Source organism: Lemur catta, chromosome 3, assembly GCF_020740605.2.
Source record: "Lemur catta isolate mLemCat1 chromosome 3, mLemCat1.pri, whole genome shotgun sequence".
Taxonomy (NCBI): Eukaryota; Metazoa; Chordata; class Mammalia; order Primates; family Lemuridae; genus Lemur; species Lemur catta.
In genome coordinates this window covers 18,616,486-18,628,600 of record NC_059130.1, presented here as the reverse complement: position 1 = coordinate 18,628,600, position 12,115 = coordinate 18,616,486, and the positions used below count along the sequence as shown (strand labels likewise).

Below are 12,115 nucleotides of genomic sequence, written 5' to 3'. Positions count from 1 at the left end.
CAGAACTACTTACTTAGTGAAAGAATAAACAAGAAATAAATCTGCCACATGGAAAGGTACAGTAAGAAAACTTGTCTCTCTTTACCTCGGCACTGAGTAAAAAGGAAAAAAATCTTCCCTAAAAATTTGTAACCACGAGGTGGTCTTATATGGGTTCATACTGAATTCATGCTATGTGAATGGTCCACAAAAACTTCAAATGGAAAATATAATTTAAAATGGTCTCTGGTTAGTAGTGCTCCCAAGAAAATCTTTTTGGGAGGATACCATCTTCAACACAAGTCTCAAAGAATTCCCACAGACAAAGTTCCAATGAATCATAAATCCCCAAAAATAAGGCTCAATGAGTAAAAGCCAGAAGAAAAAAGAGAGCAGAATCAGATCTGAAAAGATTTTAGATACTGGAACTATCAGATACAGAATATAAAATAAATATATTTACTATATTTAAAATAATTAAAGACTTGAAACTATGAACAAGAAATAGGAGACCATAAAAGACATTGGGCAGATTTTTAAAAGAAAAAATTAGAACTTCTAGCAATAAAAAATGTAATTGAATTTTAAAACTCAATAGACAGGAGAATTAGTTACTTCTTGGTCTCACCAAATAAATCGTGGAAAAATTTAAAGAATATCAGTTTAAAGCATCATCACATTATTACTTTTCTGGATGAAGCACATGTTGCATGTATTTCTTAGTCCTCCATTCTTCAGGCCATCAAAACCTATTCCCGTCAGAGTTAATGTTGATGCCCATACTTCTCACCTGCTCAGATTTTCCTAAAAATTCATCTTTATAACTGGCATTACCATACATTCCAAAAGAAGTGAATATTTATACTAAAATCATAATGATATGAGAGCTACCAACTGTGGATGTTGTTTTGACTGCCCAACTCAACCCAATGATTCCACTCTCCCTTCTTTCTGTATAAGCTAATGAAAATTAAAGTTCAGTTTTCACCCCTTTTAAATTTAAATAATCTTCACACCTGCAGCTACTTAAGATTATACAGTCTTTATAAAAACAGTTCTTTCCTTTTAAATATTTAAAGACATTTAAAATATATTTTAGAATGTGTACAAATTCTTGAAAATATTTTCAACTATTACAATTAATATTTAAGCCAAATTCATGTGTACAGAAATGAAGATTTTTATTTACCAGAATTCTCAGGTAGAAGAAAATGATGCGGATTATTAGATGTCAGAATTTCAGAAAGCGAACTACTCTTTCCAGAAGACTGTTTAGTATAGGGAAGGTCAAGTTTAGGATAAGTGTGTAGTGAGGTGAAAAGAAGGCACACAGAAGAAAGCAGTGAATTGGGATGGGTAGCCAGGCAATAAAAACACTTCCCTCAAAGAGCAGAAATTTTTCTGTAGTTCTGTTGATCATAGCAATGGGAGAGATGTCAAGGATGATTTCTAAAAGTATCTTACCACTGTAAGTATCTCCACAATAAATATAAGAAGAGTTTAATGAAACTTTACTCTTTGAGGCACTACGTATTAATAGAACCCATGAATCGAGAGCCTCTTCAAGGAAATCTGCAATACAAATCCTACTGCAGGTTATCCCTGAAAACTTCCAAAAAAGAATTGAGATTTCTTTGTACAGGACAAAATAAAGGCTGGCCCTAAAGAATGCTGTCACGCACATATTGTTACAAAGTCTCTATTTGCAAATATTTTTTGCAATTTGATAGTACCTTGTTTTCTAATATCTTCATTTGCTTATCTTTTTTTAGAACTTCACATTCAATGCTTCGAGCCTAAAAAATATTATTTAATACAGATTGAAAATGTTAAAAGAATTTCTATTTTCTTGTGTATCTTTTAGAAATGGAATTATAAAACTTAGTCTTGTATTTATACAAAAAAAGTTATCAGTTTTTCCAGTTCATTTCAGTATCCTTTTTAAAAAAGAAATCACTTTTGTATGCAAGGTGATGAATCTGTTAACTAGTTTGATTAATCATTTCATAATTTATATTAATACATGTATCAAACATCACTTTGTACACCAAAAATATATATAATTTTTGTCAATTAATAAGTCATTTTTGTGATAATGCTTATATGCTAATGTTCATCATTCTTATCTTTGTAATATTTTATCAGCTTTCCAGCTTATCTTGAATTTTTTTTAATTGTCTTATATATAAATGTTTATAATCTTTCAACTATAACTTCAATAAACATGTGTTAATCTGAACTATGCAACAACCCAATGAGATACAAAGGACAGGTATTATTATCTCCATTTCAGAAAGGAGAAAACTAAGGCTTAGATAGGTAAAGTATGTATAAAATAATAAATGTCTGAACGAAGGCAGTGGATTGGGAAAAAAGAGTGTAATGAAATTCAGTGTCAGACAACACATCTGAGAGATATTTGCCACTTGGATTCTTTGTGGGAGACTGTTTCAATAGGTAAGCAGAAATCTAACCACGGAAAGTTGATATATGCTAACAATTTGTCATGCATTTCATTTTTTTTCTTAACTTATCACTAATATTTTTTTCATTAGCAAAATAAATTATACTTTAAATTCTTAATGGAGGGTTTTGATTTTATATTAAACATCAAATTTATGTTTTTTCCCCATCACGAACAACAGGGTTAGTGCTTTGAAGTAGCCTGTGACACAAATTTTAAAGTAGCGAATTATATACCACATATTTAGTAGACTAAATTCATAATATGAATGGTAAAATAAATATAACATACATTTTCTTCACTCTTGTCCAATTTACATTTAACTTCATCTCCTTTCTGTTTTAGCTCTTCTCTCACAGATTCTAGCTCCTTCCTAAAAGGAAATAGAAAAGCTGACATTACATTTTCATTTTATTTCCTTTCTGGAATTTATAAAAGGGTTGATTTTTTTAGTTGATTTATTTTTTCATTTTGTTTGGAAATCTTTTATGCATTTGATAATACTTCCACTTCTACATTTAAATTAATTTATACATTTATTTTGAAATTAATTATCTGGATCCTTATAGTCATTTTTCTATTTCAAAAAACCCTAGAAAGAAACACTTATTTCTTAAGATTTCATTTTAATGTTTTCTTAGTCATAAACTAGTCATTATTCTAAAACACATTCATAATTTTATATAAATAAATTAGGATATAAATACAAGTGATTCTAATGAAGAACTACATGACTGAGATATTTGCATACACACATATCATTGTATATGCATAGACTATCTATGGAAACATACACAAGAAACAGTGATACCTCTGGAGAGGGAAAGTGGATATAGCAGGAAGATAAAATGTAAGAAAGATACTTTTCTTTCCCTATGTGCTCCTTTGTCCCTTTCAATCTTGTGCCATGTGCATGTATTACCCTTTCAAAACTATTTAATTCAAAACCTGTCTGTTGCACGTGAAAATAATGGTGGCTTTTCTCTTATGGATACTTGAAACTATTTTTCTAATTGTAGTCTCCCTTGTTACCACTAATATGTTGCTTGCTGGATATAGCCTATGACCATGGAATAGTGCTCAACTGTGTAGAATAACTGGCCTTGCAAAAACCGAATCCAGGATATTTACTCCCATAAAGGTATTATCCAAATAATTTGAATTCTCTTAAATAAAAAGCAGCTTCTCTCTTAAATGTATTTTCACATTTTATGCCCAAACTATACAGTTGCTTAATTACAGAGATTCAATCTGTAAATAACAGCTACTTCTGAAGAAGAAAATTGAGGAAAAAAGACAAAAACAATCATTAGAAGTACAAAAATGATGGTTTTCAAAAATCTGGAAAATAGTAACAGCTAACAATTATTAAACACTGTGTGCAAGGCATAATGCTCAACATTTTATTCACATTACTTCCTATAATCCTCAAACAATCCTGTGAAGAAGATACATTAGCTCTAAAGAAGATCTCATATAATTTAAAATAAAAAGAAGTTTTAAAGACAATATTCTTTAACCAACTGTAGAAAACCAAAACTGAATACTTCAGACTATATCTACAAATAAGAATGCCCAAATATTTGGAAATCATCTAAGTTATGAATGGATTTAAAAGAAACTTAAAATATAAAAACAGGTTATTTAGAAAATAAGGAACATGGAAACACTGCATATCAGATACCATGTCATAAATTCATAGCTGTGTTCAGAAAACTGATGGCTTGAAATTTTGTGTAATTTAAAAAAGAAAGATAAACTAAATATCAATATATAAATTTTTAAAAGAACTAAAGAAAATATTAATATTTCATTTCAGGCAGGCAAGAAATTTCTAAGCATAAAAGCAATAGTGTAATCACAAAAGAAAAAATAATCAAATGTGATACAAAATTTAAAACTTCCATATAATAAAAAATTCTCTAAAGCTAAAGGAAAACAACAGATTAGGGAAAATATACATATAAATTAAACAGATAAAAGATTCACACATCTTTTTAAAGCTTAAACAAATCAATAAGGAAACAATAAAAACCTCAAAAGATTAGAGAGCAACAGCTATAAGCAGATAATTTTAAAAAGAAATTCTAATAAGCAAATATAAAAAATTCCAAAGCTTATCCAAAAAATAAAAATTACAAATCATGAGTTATTTATCTTTTAAATTATCAATAATTTCATAATACCTAATATCAATTAAAACATTTCAGAACTAGCATTTTCATATAATGTTGGTTGTATTGCATGGTTTACCACAGACACAACCTACTGGAAACTATTTGACTGTCAAGTCATTGAAATCATTATCCTATGACTTAATAATTCTATTGCTTGAAATTTATCCTACCAAATTCAAAATTTAAAAAGTTTATATATGACAAGATATTTACTACAGCATTATCTATGATAGTGAAAAACTGGAAAATATAAACATTTAAAAATAAAAATGGTTAAAATAAATAATGTTATATCACTTGATTGGTTGATACATAGGCATTAAAATAGATGATTATCAAAACACCTAGAAATATGAATAATGCTAAAAATAATATTAAGTAGTAGAGACACATATAAAATTATATATCTATAATTACAAGCAAGGCTCAAATATATCCTTTAAAATATAGTGGCTATAAACACTCAATATTATAATAGCCAATGTGATTAGAAGTAATTTTTTAAAATTTCTCTTCTAAATTTTCTGAAATATGATTAGTGTACTAAATTAAATAAATGTTAAAGAATTAGAAGTTTTATGATGCTTTAAAATTACTTTGTCTAATCTCAGTGTTTCAACACTAAGTATAAAGTAAACATTATTACAATTTTATTTCTAAGCAGGATTCCAAAACAGTAATTTAAGTCTAATTTTTCACTTTATACAATATTCCACTTGTTTAATCTAAATTAACAGAAAACAAATATAAAAATTTTTTCCAGACAAAAAAGGCCAACTGATTAGTCTTGCCTTAATTGTGTTTCTGCTTCTTCCAGATTTTCTATTTGTTTCAACATCCTTTCTTCTTGCTTTTTTCTATTCTAAAGAAATAATCAATGTTGTTTATATTAATTATTTTGTTTCAACAAAAATAAAATTGAAACTAATATTTAAGACCTTTATCTTTCAGCATGAATTTAGTTACATGTAAAGCAAAAGAATGAGCTATTTAACTTGGATAGTTCCACACTACTTTTCCAGTGTTACTTTAAATATTTTCCTAACAATCTCTATAAAACAGCTAATACCACAAGTCTTATTTGCTGTTCCCTGGTGCTACTTTGAGTCTTGTAGCTTTTGTTCACATTGTTGTGGCTTCAAGGAATGTTTTCCACTCACTGTTACCTACTGAACTCATAATTCATCTCTTAAGGCCAAAATCAATGCTATGTTCTCTCTGAATATAGCATTGATTTCTTTTCAACCAAGGCAAAAGTGACCCTGTGAACTCTGATAACACTGTCCCGCTAATAACACAACATACTATTTTATGTATTGGTTATTTTTTTCTATGAAGTCATAAGTTCTTAAAAAGAAAGGCTATCTTATTCATCATTGCATACTCCACAGTCTTATATGTTTTAATAAATACTTCTTGGCTAAGTATTTTTTTAAATCTTAATGCTTAAAATTAGATTAAATTTATTAATATCTCTGAGTAGCCTCTATCATCAAAGGGTAGCCTTTCTTGCCCATTATCACCATCTAAGACCAGCATACATAGTTTTCTTCTAAAACAAAGTTTCAGCTCTAAAACAATCAGAATTTTAAAGCTTAAAGGATATTTAGAAGTTATCAATTCTAATACCCTAAGTCTACAGGTTAGAAAACTAAGTCACCAGTTCTTTCTTTGTCAACTCACATTAATATCTTCTTGCTGTTTCTTGATTTCTAGGACCATATCACTTGTTTCTTGTGCTAGTTCTTTGTTTTCAAGTGAAAGCTTGTTGCAGCTTGCAGTTAATTCAGTATTCTTAAGCCTATTTAAAAAAATACATCATGCCAAAATATTTACATATGAAATTATATGATATGGAATTTAATTCGAAATAATCTTAGGGGAAAGGGAAGAAGGGCTGGGGGGATAAACGAAACAGGATTGGCCATTGGTTAATAATTCCTAAAGCTGGGTGATAGGTTCATGATGGTAGTTCATTACATTATTCCCTCTACTTTGTAATGTTTAATGTTTTTCTATAGTAAGTTTTCAAAATGTTATAAAATAAATTTTCTTGCATATTCCCCATACTTTCATCCCTCCTATACTTTCCTACAAATTTTAAAGGCTACATTATTTCCTTCACATATATTTTTCTCTCTAGTAGACTGTCTCTTGAAAATTGTTTCAAACTTCTGGTAATTTGATGAACGTAGTACATGAGCATGAGCTATTTTTAATTTTAAAAATTTTCATTAAAATAAATAAAACTGGGTTTAACTTTTCATGCACAATACCAAACCTGCTCTTAGAAGGTCCCAAATGTTCTGCATCAGAAGAGAGATTATTGCTGCTTTTGGATGCAGGTAGGATCAATTTTAAATGAATGCAGAGGAGTATGTGGCTTCTATGGAGTGATTTCAGGAGCACCTATTATCTCCTCCTACTTAATAATATCAAAAATTCATAAAAGAGGACATAAAGCTTTTCCCTAAGCAACAAAAGGCTGAAAAGCAAATATACCCAGGATAACATAAATTTACACTAAAGTACAAATAACTAACCAATCCACTCATTAAAAGAGATTTTGGTTAATAGATGAATTTTAGCCAGGGGTCCTAAAAAATACTGTTAATAGGGTACCAGAAACAGACAATGGGAGCTAAAAGGGAAGGAAGAGGAGGCTGCATAAACTGTGTACTTTTCATTTTTATCTAGTGCTGAGAAGCAACCAAAAGGGAAAAACCATGCTCACCGCTAGACTGGCTACTTGAATTTACTTCTGAATAATAATGCAATAATTATTTCTCTTGCTTTCTCTCCAAATTAAACTTACTGAGTAGGTGAAATCATTCGATTAAATATTTTATTTGGATAATGTAAGAAATGAATTAGTATTTTGACATTTTATAAATATAAACCTATATAATAAGATAGCAAAACAGCCAAAATAACTACTTAGAATTGCAAATTATCATTTTTATAGGGAATTAAATACCTCCAAGAAAAGTAATACATTGATCTTCTAAAGTGGTTCTCAACTTTGTGGTATATTCTTTTTACATCAGTGATATGTACTTCCCTTAGCAATGAAATTGTTAAATTATTTCATATTTAAGAAGGAATAAAATACAATTTCAAATTCAAATAAATTTTGAACATAATTTACTAATATATTCATATTATTACCAGAAAGTGTAGGAATTGAATACATAAGCTATTTATAGATAGATGGAAAACATACTTCTCATTTTCAAGCTCAGTTTTCAGATCTTTAACCTGTTTTGAATAATGCTGTTCACTTGTTGCAGTGGCAGTTAATTTTATTTCCAAATCATGTACTTCTTTCTGCAAAATAAACATGTATAACTATGGCAAGTGTTTTCCCAATTTTCTCACTTAAAAGGTATAGTTATGGTGTAATCAAGTAATATTTTTGGCAAAAATTTGGCAGGTTATATCAAACATTTTAAATTTAAGTAGATTTAAGGTGATAATCATTATAATTTTAAAACAATGAGCAATGACAAATTCAGTATAAGTAAATTCTATCCTGATATTCCTAAGCTCAACCGGTAGAATTATATTTACATATGATAAAATATTTTTATCAATTTTACTCTACCAAGTAATTAATTTCAATTAAAATGTTATACTGTTAAGGAGAAATATATTAATTAATGAATTCAGGTAGTATCTCTAAAACTAACATGTTCTTATAAAAAGATAAGTTATAATAACCGTACTATACTTTAAAATAAAAGACAAATTCTAAAATTATAACATGAGTACTATAAAAAGTATCACACTAAGAATCTAACTTAATGAAAACTAAACTTTAAATGTACCAATTAAGAAATACTTGGCCAGGCACAGTGGCATGCACCTGTAGTCACAGCCACTTAGGAGGCTGAGGCAGGAGGATCGCTTGAGCCCAGGAGTTCAAGGCTGTAGTACAACATGATCATGCCTGTGAATAGCCACTACACTCCAGCCTGGGCAACATAGCGAGACTCCATCTCAAAAAATAAAAATAAATACTTTAGACAGCAAGAAATGTATTTGTTATAAACCACAGCATTATGCATTGTATTGATATCTTAAATATTGACCTTTCTCTCCCACATTATAATAACGAAGTTTCTATAGATGTGCTTTAATTCAATTAGCATATAAAGTGTAACATGAACACATGCTTTTCAAAGGAATTTTGTGAAGAAATCTTTCACAAAGCAAACAGCTATACCACAATTCTATTTTGTAAATCTATATTCTATTCAAGAAATATTTTAAATAAAAATTTATCCTTAAACAAACCTCTCTGGTTTGGAGAAGACCAGTCAGTTCTTGTTCTGTTCCTTTTAATTCTGCGGCAATCTTCTCAAATTGTTTCTTTTCATCTAAAAGCTTTTGGTTTTCTGCCTAATTAAAAACATTAACAAATCAGGAGAGCCAAAACATACACATATTAAAAATAATCAAACTGCCCAAATAGAGTTATGAAGAGAACTATGACCTTTTCCTTGGCTAACATTCTTTTAAAGGAGAAAATAAGTCAATATTAAGGAAACCCAAAAACTAAATATGATCACAGAGAATTTAATAGGCAGAGCCCTGAGACAAAAGCCATAAAATTTTAATTTACAAAGTCATACAGTTCATTGAATTCAAACCTTATCTTATGCATAAATCACTCCAAATTATTAGCAAGCAGGTAGTCACTCACTATTCTATCAATCTTCTTTGTCCCTGTATTGCACTAAAATGTGCTTTCCTATAATTTTTATGCAATGGTCATTATTCTTCCTTCCATAATCATGTAGGAGAAGTCTAATTCTTCTTTTACATGATAGCTGACAAATTTTTGAGGACAGTATGATCACTCCCTAAGTTTTCTCTTAACTATTCTAAAATCTCTAGTACTTCTTAGTATCATTCTTCTAAAGAAATGATTTTGAATTACCTCATTCCCTCAGGATGGGCTCACTTTGTCAATACACTGTTTTAAACAAGGAGTCAAGAATTTAACTCAATGTTCTAGACCAAGGATCAGCAAACTAAGCCTACAGGCCATATCTAGCTCACTGTCTGTTTTTATAAATAAAGTTTTACTGTAATAAAGCCACACCTATTTGTTTACATATTGTCTGTGCCTGTTTTGTACTGTAACAGCAAAGTTGAATAGCTGTAACAGAGACCATGTGGCCCACAAAGGCTATAAGATTTAATACGGACCTTTTACAGAAAAATTCTGTCAATGTCTGCTCTAGATAAGTCCTGTATAAATACAACTCTCTGCAACAATAGAATCATCTTCTATGTTGTCCAATATGATAGCTATTGAGCACTTCAAATATGGCTACAGCAACTGAGAAACTGATAAATTTCATTTATTTTTGATTAATTTAAATTTTAATAGCCACATTTGGCTAATGACTATCCACTGGACAGCACAGCTCCAGAAACTGAGCAAGTATAACACAACCATTAATTCTTCTGTTATGCGTGCTTAATTTCTTTTTATCCGTGTCAGACAGGTAATGTGCCAATGTTGTAGCAAAGCTTGAGGGAGGTATATCTCACATATGAGTGTGAAAACCCCACCATCAAACTTATGAACTACAAAAGGATCTGGTGCTTAATTTCTAATCATTCCCCCTACTATCCAACACAATATATATTTATATTTATGAACTCACTTTTTACTTTGTTTATTCAAGCATAAGGTCACAACAATTTTATGAAAAGCCTAACAATAAAAGGTCCTATATTATTAACTATAAAAACTACTAATTGTAGTTAAAGATTTTGAGTTTTATCTGTAGACAATGTGGAGCCATTAAAAGTTTTAATACAGCAATATAACATTATCATATTTGTGACTGAAAAAGATAATACTAGCAATAGGGCAGAAGAAAGCTTAAGTAGTGTGGACTTAATGAGAAAATCAGTTATGAGACTACTATGCCAAAACAAATAGGAGATGACAAGAGTTTAAATTATGTCAAAGACTGTGGAGATAGAATGATGACAATAATCACACTTTTGAGTAATTTCTACATACCTAGCCCTAACTAGATGCTTTAAATATATTTTTATTTCTTATACTACTCTGTGCAAGTTAGATGTTAGCATCTCCATTTGACAGATTAAAAAATAGAAGCGGTTTTCCAGCTTCTAGTATGTAATTATAACCTCATACTTACAGACTAACGCTCCTACTGAAAACCACTATAAACTGTGGACAAAATACATACACACAAAAAAAGTATATGTATATGTACGTTTGTATGTGTGATATATGTTTGTATATTGTGTGTATACATATATATAATAACTAAGAATTCTAAAGAATAAAAAAATATTAGCACAAGTGACTCAGAGAGGAGTGAGTTTCTCAAGTTTTTGGCAGCTTTGTCCCAATGGTGGAATGTCACTGCTCAGCAGCTTGGTATAATCAACTAAAACTACAACAGAATCTCCACCATCTTTCCTGCTGAAGGAACCAGGGAAAGAAGCACTGGGAACCATGACTATCTGTCAGAATATGAAGGGGAAATCATACAGAGCAGAGAACCAGAGAAAGTAATCTCCTAATTCTACATATGAACACTAAATAAATCTAAAACCAACCCGGGAAGCATGTGTTCATACACAGACTCAAAGGCAGCTCACTCAGAGAAGTAAACTGAGATCTGAAATGTCATTCACAGAAGGTGAGATAGAACTTATTTTTGAAACTAGCTAACTAATTTTTTAATAAAAACATTTACATTATTCAGAAGAATATAATAGAACCCATAGTCTACATACCATAACCTTCACAAAGTCCTCAATATAATCCAAAATTATTCAACATACAAAGAACTGGTAAAATATCAACATTCTTAAGGATGTTATATGCTAACCCCAGTACAACCAAAATGTGAGAGCTTTACAAGATGAGAACTTTAATGCAGCTATTATAACTATGCTCAATCAGGTACAGGAAATCCTCTTGAAATGAATAAAAAGAAAGGAACTCTAAGGAAAAAATAGAAAATAATACCAAACAAAAATTTAAAAACTGGTAAAAAAAAAACATTTATGGATGGACTTAAGAGCACAATGGAGATTACAAGGCAAGTGCCAGTGAATTTGAATATCAGAACAATAGAAGTGATCCAATATGAATAACGGAGAGGAAAAAAATTTGAAATAAAAATAAATAGCACCTCAGGAACCTAAAGAATAATATAAAAAGACAAATATATATATAATCATAATCTCAAATGTTGGCCAAAACTTCCCATATTTGAAGAGAGTTAAAGATTTATGAAGTGCAGTGAATCCCAAAAAGAATAATACAACTTCACTTACATACTGCTGAAAAACCAAAGTTAAGTAGAAAATCCTGACAGTATATTTGCGGCCTTCTCATTATAAAATACGGACAATAGAATATCATCTTTAAAGCACTGAAAGAAAAATTGTCGACTCACAATTCTATTTCCAGCAAAAATATCCTTTAGGAATT

The 12,115-nt window shown here is 29.8% G+C and overlaps 1 protein-coding gene and 1 non-coding gene across 2 annotated transcripts in view; both read right to left on the bottom strand.

The window, feature by feature from the left end:
* SYCP1 (synaptonemal complex protein 1) overlaps positions 1-12,115 on the bottom strand; it is a 100,175-nt gene that overhangs the window by 44,169 nt on the left and 43,891 nt on the right. The window contains exons 17-21 of the mRNA XM_045546887.1: positions 8,917-9,021; positions 7,844-7,947; positions 6,304-6,421; positions 5,412-5,482; positions 2,735-2,816 (exon numbers count right to left, since the gene is read on the bottom strand). Coding sequence (XP_045402843.1) covers positions 2,735-2,816; positions 5,412-5,482; positions 6,304-6,421; positions 7,844-7,947; positions 8,917-9,021 — 480 coding nt within the window. The remainder of the gene's footprint in view (positions 1-2,734; positions 2,817-5,411; positions 5,483-6,303; positions 6,422-7,843; positions 7,948-8,916; positions 9,022-12,115) is intronic.
* LOC123636315 lies at positions 10,127-10,230 on the bottom strand. Its single transcript, XR_006734501.1, has one exon. It is a non-coding gene; the product is annotated as a small nucleolar RNA U13 (small nucleolar RNA).